At 39.2% G+C, this 19282-nt stretch overlaps 1 protein-coding gene across 1 annotated transcript in view; it reads left to right on the plus strand.

The window, feature by feature from the left end:
- Positions 1 to 4168: 4168 nt before the first annotated feature.
- Positions 4169 to 19282, plus strand: part of EPSTI1 (epithelial stromal interaction 1) — a 110117-nt gene continuing 95003 nt past the window's right edge. Inside the window, 2 exon segments of the mRNA XM_078147606.1 lie at positions 4169 to 4518; positions 4521 to 4662. Coding sequence (XP_078003732.1) covers positions 4431 to 4518; positions 4521 to 4662 — 230 coding nt within the window. The 5' untranslated portion in view covers positions 4169 to 4430.

Genomic DNA, 19282 nt, shown 5'->3' on the forward strand with positions numbered 1-19282 from the left:
GGAAAGACTTATACGAACTGGTGCTGAATGAAATGAGCAGAACCAGAAGACCATTATACACAGTAACACTATGTGATGATTAACTATGATAGACTTAGCTGTTCTCAGCAGTACAATGATCCAAGACAATTCCAAAAGACTCGTGATAGAAAATGCTATTCACATCCAGAGAAAGAACTATGGGAGTCTGAATGCAGATGGAAGTATACTATTTTCACTATTTAAAAATTTTTCCATAGCTTTTCCCTTTTGTTCTGTTTCTTCTTTCACAACATGACTAATGTGGAAATATGTTTACAAGATTGCACATGTATAACCTACATCAGATTGTTTGCCATCTTGGGGAAGGAGGACAAGAGGGAAAGAGGGAGAAAAAATTTGGAACTCAAAATTTTATAAAAAATGAATGTTGAAAACCATCTTTACATGTAATTGGAAAAATTAAAATACTATTTCAAAAAAAAAAGATTCTACAATTTGATCTAATGGGAGTTGATTGCATTATCTCCTACAGCAAGTTGAGTTTATTAAGTGCCACCTGTGTGCCAAGCAATGTGCTAAGCAGTAGGGAGACAAAGAAAGGGCAAAGGCGGTACCACCTGTTCTCAAGGATTTCACAATCCAATGGAGTTCCTTTGTCGCCAAATGAGAATCTGATGGTGCTAAGGACCAGACCAATCATGAGAACTGCAAGATATTTTTTTTATTGTTGTTGGTTTAGTTTCTTTTATTTATTTATAGGATGAAGTACTACTAAAACTAAATTCAAGAACATATATGAAGTATTTACTACATTCCAAACACTATTTACATTGTACACTAAGTTTGTTCCTGAAAAATGCTTTTAGATGTTTAGCTACCTGAAGTGAATTGGTTTTCCCCTTTCTCTGAGAGTCTGAAGCTGTGACTCATTACCAAAATCAGTGTTTTCCTCTTTGAAACAAAACTCCCACTAATATATTTTTGGGGCTTTTCCAAATAAAGAAGGTATTGAATAGGTAGATCCCAGAGAAAGATTTGTGATACCATATTTGGGTAACTGATGAGAAGGGCTGCTTGCTCCCTCTTGGAGTAAGCTTTGGTTTTTAAAAATAAGTCAAAGTGAGAGGGTTGAAATAGAATATAATGCAACCTCTCCAGTTCTGTAAAGGACTATCCCAAACAGGGGAGAGATTGCATGCTTAGATGAACTCCAAATCCACCTTCCTTAAGGCTTTATTTTCCAATAAGTGTGGTCTGGCTCTGAGACTTAACTCCATCTGCCAATAACCCTTACACAGATCGAAGGTTAAAATAACCTCAAGGACGTGGAGGGATTTGTCTGGTTTTTCAAAATGCTGTCACACCTATATTGAGTTGCTTGCCTTTTCAATGAGGGTGGGTGGGGAGGGAGGAAGAGAGAAAATTTGAAACCTAAAGTTTTAAAAACATATGTTTTAAAAAAATGTTTTCACATGCAATTGGTAAATAAGAAATACAGGAAATGGGGTACAGAAGGCTATCCTGCCCTACAGGAAAATAGAAGAGGAAGGGGATAAGAAAAGGGGAGAGAGATAGAAGAGAGGACAGACTAAGGGAAGGGATTTTCAGGATGCATGCCATCTTGGGGTGGGGGGAGGGGTGGGATGGGGTGAAAATTTGGAACTCAAAAACTTGTGGAAGTGAATGTTGAAAACTAAAAATAAATAAATTTATGTTTAAAAAAACAAACAAACAAACAAACAAACAAACCAAAATGCTGTCACTAAGCTTGTCCAGTGTCTCCAATGGACAAACTCAGAGAGCATAGGCTTTCAGAATTACAAGATGTCAGATTTGGAAGAGATCTCAGAGGTCATCCAGTTCAACTGGATCTGGAAAAGAACCCTATCACAATACATCCAACCTTTGCTTAAAGACCTTTAGTGAAGGGGAACTCAGTAATTCCCAAGGAAGCCCACTTTGGGGTGATGATAATTGTTTATTCAGTTCACTCAGTCAGAGGGCTAAGGAGTTATGTATGCTAAAGCAAAAAGAAAGGTAGTCCCTGCCCACAAGGAATTTACATTCTAATGGGGGAAGACAACACATGGAAGATGAAAAGCTGGAGGAAAGAAAAAATATCTGCATTCAGCTTTTAACAACATGTGGGTGAAGTTAAAACACAAATGCCCTGGATGGATCCAAGACCTGGGTGGACCCCAGATAAGACCTGGCTGGGGTTCAATCATCCCACTACTAGAGATCCCCAGCTTCTCAGGGGGTCCCTAAGGTCCCAATGACCCATGCCTCACACTGAGGGTCAAACTATATCCAACCATACAAAGCTAGGTTCAAACCACATCAATAGATAATATTTTCCCTGTAAGGTTAAATAACTCTAGTTCAGAACCACACAGGGAGCTCTGGGTAAATGGTAAAAGCCTGTGTTTTAACCCAGGTCCTCTGATTGCAAATCTAATTCTCTTTCTACAGCATCACCTTGCCTTTGTAATACTTTGGGGATGATCCCCCTGGAGATCTGTGGTGGCAAATTCCTCATGGGGGTCTTTAGCCCTTAACTATTATTTTCCTTCTAGCTTTACAGACTTGACAGGCTTACACACACACACACACACACACACACACACACACACACACACCCTAACTTTCAACTCTGAGATTTTTTCATTATATTGTTATTTATTTATTATATTGTTATTCAATCGACACTTACTAAGCTCCACTTGGCTGAGATGAGACTGAATTCCTGCCCTCAAAGCACTTACAGCATATATGAGGATAAGACATATATACAGAGAGCTATAATACAAAATTATTCACAAGCACATTTATGGCCTTATGGAGATGGCCTATTTATACTGTGGTCTAGAGCTTAAGTGCTCTGATCAGCACAGTGAGCATTATTCTAGGGGTTCCATAAATGAAATATGAAACCCACTTCTGAATGAAGTGACAGACTCAGATTGCACAATGAGACACACAATTTTGAACATGGCCAAAATGGGAATTTGTTTTTGTTGACTATGGCGATTTGTTACACGGCTTTTTATTTTGTTTGTTTTTTTACCTTTTTTAATGAGTGTGAGGTAAGAGATGGGAAGGAGAGAAAAAATATTTCCATTAATTGAAAAAATTAAATTAAATTAAAAAGAATCCCAAGACTGTGGTATCAGAGGAATCTTCCCTTTGCTAGTCACTCCCTATGTGACCTTGGACAAGTTTGGGCCTCAGTTTCTTCATCTTCTAAATGAGAAGGTTAGAGAAGATGACCTCAGAGATCCCTTCCAGTCACCTCTAAAGCCTAGAAAAAGAAAAACAACTAGTACAGGGTTATTAGCAGATAATAATAAGCTAACATTTGTATAGCACCTTAAAATCTGCTAGGCACATTACATATATCATCTTACTTTATCCTCACCACGACCTAGGGACTATGGCACAATTGTTATCCCCATTTTTGAGTTGAGGAACTGAGGCAGATGAGATTAAGTGATTTTAGTTCTGAGACCAATAAGACTCTTGGTTTCCTGACTTCAAGTCTAGAATGAAAGCCCTGAAATGAAATCAGAAAACAAAGAAAACCTTAAGGATTGTGAGTCCTTGAAAATGAAGCAGCGGCATCCCTAACTTCATTGAGGGAATTTTTTTGCCAGCTGTCTCCTTTTTTTTTTAAATATAATTAGGAGCCCCATCAAGTAAGCAGTACTTAAAAAAAAGCAAAGGATAAAAGATAAGGCAGGATTTAAATGACTGTGATTATAGGTCCAGGATCCTTTCTCTTAAAGGTTTATCTTTTCTGTGGCCTATGGTTCAGTCTGTTTCTAGGTAGCCTGAACTAAAATTAGGGCTGGGTGGTGGAATGAACTGAACAACTAACCAGCTAACCTACCGTCTCCCTCTTCCCCTTCTCACCCTCCCCCCATTAATAGTCTTTTTACTTCTTATCATTAATGACGGAGATGTGCCCCAGAGTGGGGATGAGGCTGTTAGCCAATGGATTTTTAACTCTGACTCTACAGGTGAATGGCATTGCCAGTAACAATGACCATTTGAGAAACTGATCTCTGCGGTGAGGCTCTTTTTAGAGGCCTTGAGAGCTAGGCCGCTTAATGCAGGTGGAATTGATCTTGTTCAGGTTAGTTAGCTTGTTGCCACGGGCAGCCCTCAACAGAAGCTCCGGGAGGTCGACGCCTAGAACGAGAGAGCCTGAGGAAGCTGCTGCCTGGTGAGGGTCCGGAGTCTGGGGGGGCCTGAGGGCAGCGCCCCTGCTACGGAGTGAGGAAGGAAATCAGGAGTGCTGAATAAGCTTTTGGGGTGTGAGCCGGGAGTGGAGAAATCGAAACATAAGAGTGGGTTTTTCCCAGCCGCTTTCGTTTTTCCCTCAAGACCAGAGAGCCCTCGAGAGCCAGCCACCAGCTGCCTTGGAGTCCTGTTCCCCGACGGCTTGCATGAACTGCCGGCTGGAGCGCTGCGCCCCTGCCCTCCACGGAGACCCACTGACCATGTACAGCCGAACCAGGGTTCCTTTCTCGCAGCCGCTTTTTCCTCTCCTGCTGCTTGGGACACAGCTGGGAGGCGGCCCGAGCTGGGCTTGCCGCAAGGCCGGAGGCTGAGTCCTGGGGCTTCCCATGAAGACCCGTCGCTGGAGAGCTCCGGACCTGGACACCGGACGCAAGAGCAGTAAGTCTTAACGTGAGCCGCGTCCGCTGGAGGCGGCCCCTCCTCTCTGCTTAGGTTTTACCCTCATAGGCAGTTGTCCACATCTGGGAAGTTTAATCTTTTTAAAACACCGGTGTGAATCCTAACAAATTACAAGTTCATTGCAAGTCACTTAGCCTCCTTGGTCCTTAGTTTCCTCTTTGTAAATGACGGAGTTGAACTAGATGGCTTCTGAGATCCCAGACGGTTCTTGTTTTAAGGGCCTGCTGGATCACAAAACTTCATAGAACACTCTATACGCCCCGCTCCCCTTTTCGATTGAGGGAACATCTCTTCTCCCTAACTCAGTTCTTTAAAAAGGCACTGAACTTGACCTCAGGTGAACAGCCAGCCACCAGTGAAAGACGAGGGCTGTAGGTAGGTAGCATCTCTATAAAGGATTTTCTGTGCAAATAGTGGCGATGTGCCAAAGCTGAAACCTGAACTGACCGAGTAAATACGGCGAAACTTTTTTTTTTTTTAGCAACACCTCAAAGTACTTTGTACATAGTACGCACTTCGTGAATTTGACCACTAGGGACAGATTGAAGAATGGGGGTTAGGAGGGAGAGAAGAAAGAAATACGTTGAGGGTCTAAGACCACAAAATCGGGTGAAAGTGATCCCTTCCTTAAATTTCTTATAACTCCTGCCCTTATCTCTCCGTAGTATTTATCTTAACTATCCCCTTTCTGGGAGTGGACTCTGAGTTGTATTGCCTTGCACCTAGTTAATGCCTTCCTCCAGAAATCTTTTACAACCCAGCTAAAATGCTAAGTAATGGGCTTTCAAATGCTTAAAGGACTGGGATGAAAGAATTTACCTTCTTTTGCTTGGCCTCAGAAGGCAAAACCAAGACCAACCCATGAAAATGAATGGGAATCAATCAGTCTTTATCTGAATAGAAAGAAGGACCTGACAATAATCAGAATGAGTTTTGAGATTTCCTAAAGTTAGAGGTGTTCAAGGAGAGGTTTCATAACTAGTTTATTAGTAGTAATAAAATAGTGTGGTCCAACAGAATGGAGGGAACTGGACAATTATTTTAAAATCTCAGAGTCTGTTTTGCTCAATCTTGTCCTTATATTAGAGGCAGCAGTGTGGAGTGGCAGTTAGAGAGCTAGCCTTGGAGCCAGGAAGACTTGGGTTCAAGTCCTTCCTGACACATATTGGCTATGTGACCCTGGGGAAGTCACTTAATTTGCCCATGCTCTAAGCAATTCTCTCACACTATAGTGTGAGAGCAGGTGTATAAAGTGCAGAGCAGGCATTTACCTGTATGAGTACAGGGAGTTTCCTATGCTACTGAAATCACAGTCCTGTCTCTATTTCCTCTGGGGGATAAATGAGCTCTTTTGAGTGAGGTGACATGCAATTTAATCAAAAGCAGAAACCTGAGCAGATTTAACTGCTAATGCTTATTAGATGTTCTTGAATGAAAGGCTAAGAGCTTTTTTTAGAAGAAAAATTACATGTAATATGCGTATACATAATGAATATTCAGCCTTGGGCCTGCGACCTGTTAGGAGTAAGTGCTGAGGATTCTAGATTTGTGGGTTACTGAAAATTAAAGAGGTCTTACTGTTGCATGACTTCTGTTATCCTGAGGACAAGAGAAATGTACCTATTTGAAATTACCCAGCTCACCCTTCAAAGGGAATCCTAAACTGGATAATTTTCAAAGTTCTGGTTTGCGTGAATTCCTTCAAAAAGCACAGGATGAAATCAAAAGCACTGTTTACTGACCACCAGGTCGTGTGTGTTTCTTAGCAACCTGTCTTCAGCTTTCAAGTGTCTGATGGGAGGGAAAAGTGAAAACAGAGCTCTTTGTAAGGGTCTTTAATTATAGCCACCTTTTGGAAATCGAGGAGAGCAGTACAGTCCATACTATTGCCATTTAAAGCCTACTTCCAATTGGTGGATCGATGCCATTTCCCCATGGTGTAAATTATACTGCTCTGGTAAGACAGGCTCACCTGTACCCAAGGGCCCATCAACCCTAAACATCCAATGTTTGTGGACACTCTGTCCTTTCAGCTCCATCCCCTCTTCTAGTCCTAATCTTCAAGTACCAGAAGGTATGTGTCATGTCAACCCTAAGTCACTCATTCTGACTTCCATTAGTAAGTACAGAGTGAGATCAGCTGAGTCAATGATTTGTGTCAACACGTGCCTTATTGCCTGGTCTGCTGTGCTTTTGTGAATCAATCAAGGCTGACATGTTGTGGCACTAACTTCACTCTTCTCTTGGGACACCTAGAGAAGAGGTAGGTGGTGGTTTGTCCCCATCTGAATGTCCTGCAGAGCCTGACCATGCTTTACCAATGAAACCCTACAGTTGCACTTTGTACTTTACTACTCTGTGGAATGTGGCCTTTTGTTCATGGTTGCTATAAAAATGTAAGTTCTGACAGATTTTTGGTTAGTAGAGAAAACTATGTCTTTTGGTTCTTTTTTCTCATTCCCATCCACAGAATTTAGTCAAAGCTTCTAGCTCTCAGCTTCAAGTGAGAATGTGATAGTTCCAAGTTCCCTGGGGGGAAAGAGAGAGAGACTCTGGGAAGAGGCTGACATGTAGAGAAACCAGCACCTCCATCATGGATTTATTCTCAGTTTACCCCTCTAGAGACTTCAGGGTATTTCCCCTTGGGTGAGATTGGGGACTTTCACTCTTCTGACTGAGCTGAGCTATTTTCTTCCCTGTGGAAGAACTCATTGACTTTGTATCTAGTTTGTTATGTTCTAATCGGTATAATTTATCTGACTTCTGTTTGCTATCTGCTTGGATCAACTTTTTTAAAGAACATAATACATTTGTCTCTGACAGACTCACACCAAACAAGCAGAGGATGGTATTTTTCTCCCCTAGAATGTCTGTATGTTCCAGCTACTAGGTGGTGCAGTGGATGGAGTGCTGGGCCTGGAGTCAAGGATTTATCTTCTTGAGTTCAAATCTGGCCCAAACACTTATTAAGTGTGTGACCCTGTACAAGTCACTTAATCCTGTTGCCTCAGTTTTCCTCATCTGTAAAATGAGCTGGAGAAGGAAATGGCAAACCACTCCAGTATCTTTGCCAAGAGAACCCCAAATGGGGTCACAAAGATTCTGACATGACTGAAAAATGATTCGACAACCACAATAAATGTGCAGTATATGTCATCCCCAATAGAACATAAGCTCCTTGAGGGCAGGGACTTCTCATTTGTCTCTGAATCCCCAACACCTGACACATAGCACTTAATAAATGCTTGTTTATTAAAATCATCTTTGTCAGTTGGATTTGGGTCAGGTGGAATCTCGATTGTTTTTAAGATCTATTTTTCTGATTATTACATCTTTTTCACATGCTGGTTTTTCACCTTTCAAGAGTTGCCTATTTCATCAAGAATTGCCTCTCCATTACCCAATTATCCATTAGATAATTGCTCTTATTCTGAAATTTGTGTCAGTTTATTATATTCTTTCTTTCTTTCTTTTTCTTTCTTTCTTTCTTTCTCTTCTTTCTTTCTTTCTTTCTTTCTTTCTTTCTTCTTTCTTCTTTCTTTCTTCTTCTCTCTTTCTTTCTTTCTCTCTTTCTCTCTTTCTCTCTTTCTCTCTTTCTCTCTTTCTCTCTTTCTCTCTTTCTCTCTTTCTCTCTCTCTCTTTCTCTCTCTCTTTCTCTTTCTCTCTTTCTCTTTCTCTCTTTCTTTCTCTCTTTCCTTTCCCTTTCCTTTTCTTTCCTTTTCTTCCCTTTCCCTTTCCCTTTCCCTTTCCCTTTCCCTTTCCCTTTCCCTTTCCCTTTCCCTTTCCCTTTCCCTTTCCCTTTCCCTTTCCCTTTCCCTTTCCCTTTCCCTTTCCTTTTCTTGTTAGGCAATGGGATTAAGTGACTTGCCCAGGGTCACACAGCTAGTAAGTGTTATGTGTCTGAGGTCTGATTTGAACTCAGGTCCTCCTGAATCCAAGGTGCTCTATCTACTGTGCCACCTAGCTGCTCCTTCTCATATTCTTTAGATGTCAGACTTTTATTTGACAAATAGAATCCACTTTTCAAATTTCTTTCCACATTCTGGAAGCATTGTTTTTTGTGGTGCTATTTTTATCTCCTAAAATTTCTTCCGGTCAAGAGATAAATTCTTAAAACTATGATTTGGAGGAAATTTATCCCCTCTTCACCATTGTACAAGATAATAATAAATTATTTGTTTTGTTATATAGGCATATTAATATATCTAGATTGTTGATCCATTTGCTACTTGTTTTGATTTGTTTCCATTATTTTGTCGGGGTGTTATCTAGCCTGTACAGTAATTATTTTGGAATGAGTGTTTTATAATTCTAGGTTTAGCAAACTGCTGTGCAATGTTTCCCTTTCCATCTTTTTCTTAATTTCCCTTGATGTTCTTGACCTTTTGTCATTTTGTATGAATTTTATTATTTTTTTTAGTTCTATGGAATACACTATTGACTTTTCATCTGTATAATCAAACCCAGAATTAATTTGGGAAATATTATCTTCACTTGCTGCAGCTGGTGGATTCCCCACAAAAGATGTCCTGAGTTCAAGACACTTTGAATTAGCCCCCATTCCTCCCCCTGGTATTTACTTTTACCTGTCAACCAGATGAGCAATTAATTTTACACAAGGAACACCATAGCAAACAAAGTGACAAAAGACTTCACACAGGTGGGACAAATTTCCTCACAGGTTAACATGCCACCATTGAGAAAGAGTACATCTGTAATAGAACACAGGTAACCAGGAAGCACGCTGAGAAGGCGCATACATAGGGAACATATATGACCACGGGGTATATGTGAATAATAATACTAGCTAGCATTTAGAGTGTGCTTTAAGATTTGCCAGCAACTTTGGGAGGTGAGACTGAGGCAGATAGAGGTTATGTGATTACCCCAGGGTTACATAGCAAGTGTGAGAGTGGATTCAAATCTGGATCTTCCCGCTCCCTCCAGCACTCCCTCCCTTATACTATCCAGTTGGTTATAGGAAAAGATTTACATCACATGCCCATTTAGAAAGGATAGAGGGGGCAGCTAGGTGGTGCAGTGGACAGAGAACTGGCTCTGGACTCAGGAGGACCTGAGCTCAAATCTGGCCTCAGACACATAACACTTACTAGTTGTGTGACCCTGGGCAAGTCACTTAACCCCATTGTCTAGCAAAAAAAAAATTGAAACTAGAAATGACACAAATGTAGGGGAAAATGTGGCCGGGGCAAAGCTGCAAGTCCAGTCTTTCTCCTTTGACCACTTATCATTTGGAAAATGGCTCTGATGAATTTGTATCAGTTCTTTTTACTTTCTAGAAATCTACATTTATCCATGTTTACTAAAATTGTTCAAAGTGGTAGAGACTCATAATGCTGGCTCTTGCATTTAAATAAATTATTTTTATTATGTTAAGGAAGACTCCTTCCTATTCTTCGCTTTTAAGTAACAGAAATTACTATTTTTTAAAATCATCTTTTTTTGCATCTGTTTATATGAATGTGTGACTTTTTTATAGTTAATACGAATTTTAAGATTGTAGCTCTTTTCTTTTTAACACTTTTTTTTGTTTGTTTTTGGTTTTTTTGGCTAGGTAATGGGGTTAAGTGACTAGCTAGTAAGTGTTAGGTCTGAGGCTGGATTTGAACTCAGGTCCTCCAGACTTCAGGACTGGTGCTGTATCCACTGCACCACCTACCTGCCCTGATTGTAGCTTTTTTCCAACTACTCCTGCATTCCTAGTTTTCCCACTTGCAACTTTTCAACCTATTGCTGTGTTTTATTTGCCATTATATTATTAACATGGATAATCATTATTGGCCTATAGCTCTTTCTTTGCCATAGGATTATAAATTTAGACCTGAAAGGAACCTCAGAAGTCTAATCTGACTCCTTCATTTCATAGATGAGGAACCTCAGGTCTAGAATATCTAAATGACTAGTCAAGGGTCACTTAACAGATCATAAAGGGTAGACCAAGATACAAACCTAGATCTTCTGACCCTCAGCCAGCAATCTTGCTTTTTCCTTCCTTGGCTGGGGATCAGAACTATACTTTTCTGAGAAAATTGTGTAGAGTGCAAGCTTTATTTTTGAAAAGTTTACATATCGTTGGGATTATTTGTTCCTTTTTTCCCCCCTATAATCCTGAACTCTAGGCCTACCCTGACTGTACAGTGAGTATCTCCAGCAAGATATCCAATTGGCATCTCAAACTCAGCAGATCCTAAACTGAACTCATTACATTTTTCCCCCTCCCAAACCTTCTCCCTTTTCTAACTTCTCCATTCCATGGAATAGAGAACCAGGTTCACAACCCTGATATCATCCTCAACACCTCACTCTTATTCCTCAGCTGCCAGATTTTGTCATGTCTCTTTCTGTACAATGTTCTGTGTCAGTAGTCTTTTTTTTTCCCCCTTATATAGCTACTACCCTAGTTCAGATGTTTTTCACCTCTTGCCTTAACTACTACCATAGCCTACTAATTGGTCTCCCAGACACCAATCCATCCTCCACAAAGTTGCCAAACTAAAATGGGGAAAACACAGTTATGGCTACGCTGCTTGTTTGTTCAAGGAACCCAAATGGTTTCCTCTTGAAATTCCTTTGCAGTTAAAAAATCCATGTTTCGGTTCAGTCTCCAAGTTACCTTTTCAGGCTTATTGCTTTCTAAATTCCAGACAGGCTAGCTTGTGTGCTATATGATCCCCCATTCCCCTTCTGTGTGCTTTTATTCAAGCTGTACCTCCTACCTGGTATGTATTGTCTCTCCACTTCTGTGTCATAGAAATCCTAACTTTCTTAATTACCTTTTTTTTTTTTTTTGAGGCAGTAAGGATTAAGTGACTTGCCCAGGGTTTGAAGCTGGGTTTGAACTCAGGCCCTCCTGACTCCAGGTCTGGTGCTTTATCTACTTTGCCACTTAGTTCCTCCCCCCCCCCAACTTTCTTAAAAGCTCAACCTCCTACAGAAAGCCTATCTTGATTTACTGACTTCTCCTCAAAAAGTGCTTTGTTCAGATTTTGTATTTAACTTTCTATGTCGGTGTTTTTTTCTCCCCAAAAGAATATTGGGGTAGCAAGTTTTATTTTGGTCTTTCTGTTTCCAGGAACCTAAAAGAGGACCTAGCTGCTGCAGGTCGGGAACCTGGGGCCTCAAGGCCACATGTAAGCCTCTAGGTCCTCAAGTGTGGCCCTTTGACTGGATCCAAACTTCATAGGACAACTGAGGCCACAGGTTCCTGTCCCTTGTCCTAGCATGTAGTAGGTACTTAATCAATGCTTTTTGTTGAATGGAATCATCTCCTTTAACAGTTTAGTCAAAGTCAATCTTGACATTAACCTTATCTAGAATCATGATTCTACCTCCTAATTTTCTGGAGTCAAGCAAAGCATACTTTTTCTCTCAACTTTTCATTTTAGCCCAATAAATATCTTCCTTTCTTAGCCTTATTTCCTTTAAGCAAAATATCATTGTGTCTTATCACTATACATTTTATAACCTTTTTATTTGTAGATAAAAACAACCATTAATATCCAAAGTTATAATTTAATAGATACCACTTCTTAATTTCTCTTGTTGATCTTATTGGACCCTCTTCCAATTAGTCTTTTGGTCAGTTTTGCTTTTGAACCTTCCTCTGCACCCCCTTTCTTGTCTCTATTATAATTTTTATTACTCTATGTATTATGTTTGTATTTAAGGGTTTTTTTTGATGAGTTATTTCTGTCTTTTTCCTTTTTCCTCGTGATTATTTTCCTTGCAAATATATTTTTGTTCTTGGTCCTTTTATCTTTGACACAATTGCTACAATTTTTGAAGGGATGTAGCACAGCTTGGGTCATTTATTTCTATTCTACCGTCTTCTAGAAAGATCCCACTCTTTTTTTCTATAGGCTAAATTTTCCATTTTGTGTGTGTTCTCTATTCTTTGTTTAACTACTCATAATTGTGAAAGATAGCTTCATCTTTTTTTAACATAACATTTTTAAACATCCTCCAATTTCTAACATGACACAACTTCTATTTTTAAGTCAAGGTGTCCATTTGGAACTCATTGTGGTATAGTGTAAGCAATGGGTCTAAGCCTATTTGCCACCTTCCAAGTTTCCCATCTGTCTTTGTCAAATAGTTCTTCTCCAGGTAGTTAGTCCTTGGGTTTATTGAACACTAACCCTGTCGAGTTTGTTTCTGATTCTTGTTTATCTAATTGATTCCCCTGTCTTTTCTATTTTTTAATGAGTACCAAAAAGTTTTAGCGATTACTGATTCACAATTTGAGATCTAGCAATTCTATTTTACTTTTATTCCTACTTTTCCCATAATTTCCTTTGAAATTCTAGACCTTTTGTTCTTCCAAACACATTAAGTTATTATTTTGGCTAGCTCTATAAAGCTGGTCTCAGAATTGGGTTCAAATCCTGCCTGTGACATAAATTGCCCATATGACTCTCAACAAATTACATAACCTTTAAGTACATCAGACACTTCTCTAAGACAGTAAGTTGCAGAGAAGGTGACCTGCATTAGAAAGTTTTCTCATCTGGGAATTCCATGTACCCCAATGAAGCCACAAGTTCAGTTATCAACCTGACCTATAAATCCTTCCCTCGGTAATTTTGCCTGGTATTAAATCCATAAAATAACTTTGGTAAGTGCTTTATTGTGGGACCCAGCTAGAAGAAACATCATGAACAATAATATTCCTCTAATTGTGTGTTTTCTTTACTTAAAGATTGTTTTGTATTTGCATTCCTATAAGATTATCTTAGAATGATTTCAAAATACTTATGCATTTGAATATATCTTTTTGTATGATTTCTTCCTGATTTTTGCTGTTGCTATCTAGAAATGCTAATGATTTGTATATTTTTGTATCCTGATATTTGTATTTTTTGTTGTTGTCGTCTCCATTGTGTGTGACTCTTTGTGACCCTCTTTGGCAAAGATACTGGAATGTTTTTTTATTTCCTTCCCTAGATCATGTGGTTGTTGTTTGTCCTTCATTCTTGAAGAGGGCCATGACATCAGGAGGATGATGCCATGGCTTGTGAGTGAGTTAGATTGAAGTGAGAGAGGGCTGTGCAAGGTCACCAGCCTCCCTTTCTCCTCTGGAGCCATCTGGGTTAGTGGCAAGATATGGATCAGGATGACTAGAGATGGCCCAAGCTCATTTTATAGATGAGGAACTGAGGCAGACAGGATGAAGTGACTTGCCCAGAGTCACACAGCTAGTAAGTGTATGAGGCTGGATTTGAACTCGGAAAGATGATCTTCCTGACTCTAGGCCCAGCACTCTGTGCACTATGGTGCCCCCTAGCTGTTCTACCTGTACATACCCTAGTAAATTTAAAGAGAATTTAAACCTCATGAAAAAAACTCATTTTCTCCTTCTTAACTTAGTCTTGGTAATAGACTTTTAAGAATGCATTCTATGATCAGGCTTGAAAGATAATGGTACTGACAAAGATAACAGATTATATGATTTTGGAGTCACTCGGGCTTTCCAGAGAAGCACATGTGCCTATAAACTGAAGGACAAAATCCAAGCTATCACTTTCCCTTTCAACAATTTATTTCCAACCTAGGAGTACCCAAAGACCTAAAATTTGAGGGGAGTATCTACCCATAGGTGAATGTTACTCAATCTAATTTCACCACAATCTAATTTAAGAATTTTGACCTTGAAATATATTTGTAGAACCCATAAACGCTAGTTTTGTGAGAGGCATTACTGAATATGGGAAATCTTGTGGCCACATATGAGAAACTAAGCCTATTTTAAGACCTGAATATCCACCATCATTTTAGATATACATATTTATAAACTTCATATCAATAATTTCACATTTACACATTCAGAGGAGAAAATGTAAGCATTGACATTTTCTCACAAAATGTCTATTCAGATCCAAGACTGTTTCAGGGTATTCCCAATCATAGCTTGGATGCTGGAGAGTATTTTGCCTCTTGGCTTAAAAGATACTGGCATCCCATGGCAACGTCTATTGGGTAGGGGGAAGGTGACCATGGCAACTTCTTTGCTGCTCCACCCCTTCTCCTGTGCCCTCACAGAAGTGAATAAGTGAAGACGTGGTTCAGCATTTACAAAAGATTACCAGTCCCTAACATGTGACAAAGGTACTTCAGGAAAAATTAATATGGGAAAATACTCTCTGTGTTCTGGGAGTGGAACGTGTCCCAAATGATAGCCTGGTTATTAGGTTTTATAACTGATTTCCTGGTTTAAATCTTGGAAATTCTTAAATGCAATTGAGTAGTGAGGTATCTTCTAATAGATAGGAGGAATAGGAATTTTTAAAAAAATTTATTCCTGACTTACCTTGTTTACAGGTACTGAATGGTATGAGTGGACTAGTAGATGGCATAAATGGGATCATTCTGAGGTGCTTGCCAGCTCTGTGAAATAGTATCTCAATGTCCTAAAAAGAATAGAGATCGAGTTTTTTCTTTTTGTGTTGGGGAGGAAGTGTTGCTAGAGTGCATGAGTGATTGGGGCAACCCCAATGTGTTAGTTGACTCTTGTTCCATCTCAAGAAAAAAAAACACCTTAGACCTCCTTTCTGAAGGATCAGTAAAAAGTTTAACAACTAAACTGTGTGATTCATTGAGTTTAAAGGGGTCAGAGTACTGATTACTCTGAAATCGGCAAGGTGGCATAGTTCATAGAGTTGTAGACTTGGAATTGGGACCGCCTACCTTGGACACTTATTAGCTGTGTGATCTTGAGCAAGTCACTTAAATGTTCTTGGTTTTTTTTTGGCTTCAGTTTCATTATCTGTAAAATGGGCGTAATCCCAGGGTTAGGGGGGATTATCAAACAAGGTGACATCTCAAATGTTTTGCAGATCTTGAAATGCAATATAAATGCTAGCTGCTATTATTATTATTGTTATCATATGAATAATGCAAGACTCTTTACCTGTTTTATTTTTTACATGGGAACATTGAAAAAGCAAACTAATGAGGTGAGGGTAAGTGAGTAGGGTTACTTAGTGAAATAGATTAGTTAATACTGTGCTTCTTAGGGGCTGCAGGTAACCTGGGAAAAGGGCTGGATTTGGAAATGGAAGGAATCACTACCAAATGGTGAATCTACCTTGTGCAAGTCACTTAATTTTTCTGGGATTCAGCTTTCTTATCTGAAAAAATGACAGGACTGGACTAAGTGACCTTTAAGGTTCTTTCCAGCTTAAGTCTGTGAACCTTAAGCCATATCTCTCAGAGACTAAAACTAGCGAGGAGGCTCACTGATTTTTGTAAGTAGAGAGAAAGTAGAAATCCTCCAGTGTAATGAAACAGATGATACTGAAAGAAGAAAATATTACTGGTATTGACACGTCTCAGAACACCTATTCACATTGTATATAATATGTATTTACGTGACTTAATTGAAAAAGGGAGTTATTACTCAAATTATTTTTCTAGAACAATATGGCTAAGGTTCTATCGTTGAGAATCCACTTAGGAATATGGTGGACAGGCTACTTGGTACATTCGTATTGTCTTTAGTTCTAAATAGCCTTAATAGCCAAAGGGATTAATGAACAGACTTCTGGGAGGGGAGCATTATCAATCAGCTTTCTATTATATTCTATTAAATCAACAAGACCCAAATTTGGGGAGGGGGAGAATATCTTTCCTTTTTGGAGTGAAGTTTCAACATTTCCCGACATTTCATTTTCATAGTAAGGCTTACAATTGTGCTCCGTCAAGACTCCAGGAGCAATCATTTCAGTTCAAATACAATATCAGAGAAAATGAGTGGGCATTTTGTTTTTGAGAAGTCAGTGACAGCTGAAAGAGCAAAACAATAAATCAACGGGATGATGAAAGCTTGAAAATGCTTAATATCTATAACAATCAGTTGAGGCCCAGAAGAATGGAGAAGGGGGAAAAACTTAGTTCAATTACACGGTGAGGTTACTTACTGCAAAATCTTTAGAGTACTGTAAGGTTATATGCATTGTTAAGGTTAATTGCATCTATTCAGAATGTATTTGAATCTGAAACGAGATTAAAGTAGGAAAAGAAAAAATCAAAGGGAGCAGGCTGACAGTGAAAGCACTGGCTATATCTAGGAATCAGCCCATGGATGCTTTGTTCAGTCTAGGGCTCTTGTTTTTAAATTTTAATTCAAGAAGGATTAAAAGACTGTAATAGAAAGTAGTATGACTGTAGAAATTTATAATCCCAAAAATTCAAGGGCAAACTTACTCTATACCATGTTACACATGGAAACTGAAGTCCCAGGCTACCCAATTTGGAAAGGAAATGTCTTAGCAGCCTGCACTCAGAAGTCTTATTTTTTTAAGTGTAGTTTATTTGTACTTCTTACTCTGTCTCTTCAGAATAAATAGGAAAGCTTTAGAACCGCCAGTCTGCCAATAAAATGTTAGTTGCAGAAATGAGTCACTTTCTGCTTTTAATCTGTGATTTTTAAAGAAAGAGGAAAGGATTAAACAAAGAAATCTTAGTTGACACTTTCCTGTATAACTAAAGTTGATTTGTGAAAAATAATAAATACATTGAGAGAGGCCGATCATTGTTCCTTCAAAATGGATTTCAGAAAGTTGATTTTTTTTTCTTCTGAGGTCACAGGTTGGTGGAGAGGGAGAGTGGGTAGGAAAAACTGGAGAAGATAAAAAAAGGATGATAATAACAAGCATTTATATAGCACTTTAAGATTTACAAAGCACTTTTCATATGCTGTATCACTTAATTTTTAGTCACCCTATAACTTATTATTATCCCCATTAGACAGATACAGGAAACTGAGGTTAAATGACTTAACCAAGGTGACATAGCTAGTAAGTGTGTGTGTGTGTATGTGTGTGTGTGTGTGTGTGTGTGTGTGTAACTGGATTTGAACTCAATCTTCCTGACTCCAAGTGTATCTATTTGTCTGTCTGTCTTTCTGTCTGTCTGTCTATCCACTATCCACTCTTCCATTTAACTGCCTCTAAGAAGGATAGACTCAAAAATGCATTATTGCTTCTAGAGAAGATCTGTTAGCTTGATTTTTATCTGTTAAGCCCCAGTTCCTTCAAGCGATTTTGTCATGTATAGATTGAGACAGAATCCAGAATCATAGGGCATATCATTGTAGCAGAGATAAATGGAACTCACAGGGAATAAAAGAAGGGGTGAGATTTTAGAGATGAGATTTTTTTAAATAGGGGGTACAGCTGTCCACATCATCAAAACAAAGATGTATTTTGAGAATGAATAGGGAAAAAAGACATGCAAAATAAAATTGTTGTTTAATGAAATGAATTCTGTTCTAAAATTGTCTCATCAAAAAAGTTCAAGGGAAGAGTCATGTTGAGGCCTAATTCATGTTGGGGGTATCTAGGTATGGTATAACATGTGGGTTTAGAGCCAGAGGACTTAGGTTGAAATCCCAGCTATGATTGATGCTTACCATCTGTGTGACCTTGGGTTAATAAATGCCTTAGTCTCCTCATATGTAAACAAGAGGGTTGGACTTGAAGTACCTCCCAGTTCTGGATTTATGTTCCTGTAATCTCTTTTGCAGTAAGCACTATATTAAGTGTCGGCTGCTGTTTCCCCCCCTTAAACCCTTCCCCAGGGTGTTGGTAGAATGCTGCCTCTATCATGACATCAAAGATTTAGAACTGGAAGGTACCTTAGGGGCCCTCTGATCCAATCATCTTCCTCTACTGATGAAGAAACTGAGGTTCAGGGTGGTTAAATGTGGTCCAAGGCCACACAGTAAGGGAGGGAGGCACGGAATAAACCCATGGTCTCCGATGCCAAATCTAGTCTTGCTTCCGTGGCACCATGTTCAAAATGATGCTGTGGAGGGTGTTTAGGAGTATCTATCCCACTTTGATTGTATGCTCCTTAAGGGTAGAGATTAAGGGGTGTATGACATAGATCCATTTGAGGCCGTTAAAATGTTCGGATAAAAATTCATCCTATAGTTTCATATGTATTATGTTTATTGAGAGGCAGAATGACAATGGGCAAGGAACCTAAATGTTCCAACTGTGAATTTCCTTTATGGAAAATGGAATTGGTAATACTTTCCCAGAGTTGTTAGGAAGAAAGCAGTATGTAAATTTTAAATGGTGCTGTAAAGATGAATGTTGAATGTAACTGTGTTGTTTTCTTTTTAATCTAAAAACCACCCTTGAGAAGGGTATCAATTCTAGTGTTGACCACATCCTAAAAAAAGAGTATATAAACTTTGGGAGATGGTTGATTGCAGTTGGATAACCTGCCTGTTTGGGATTTGTATCTTTGCTGTCAAAAAATATTTAAGGTAGCAAGCAACCCGATAATTATAAACTTTTGCCAAATCTTCATGCATTCTTTTGTTGTTGTTCAGTTGTTTTTTCAGTTGTGTCCAAGTCTTCATGACTCCATTTGGGGTTTTCTTGGTTTGCCATTTTCTTCTCCAGCTCATTTTACAGATGAGAAAACTGAGACAAACAAGGTGAAATGACTTGCCCAGGGTCACACAGCTAGTGTCTAAGGCTGGATTTGAACTCGGGAAGATGAGTCTTCCTTACTAGAGGCCTTACACTCTATCTACTGTGCTGCCTAGCTGCCCCTTCACCCTTCCTAG

This window comes from Phascolarctos cinereus, unplaced genomic scaffold (assembly GCF_003287225.1).
Source record: "Phascolarctos cinereus isolate Bilbo 61053 unplaced genomic scaffold, phaCin_HiC Scaffold_7;HRSCAF=346, whole genome shotgun sequence".
In the NCBI taxonomy this organism is placed as follows: Eukaryota; Metazoa; Chordata; class Mammalia; order Diprotodontia; family Phascolarctidae; genus Phascolarctos; species Phascolarctos cinereus.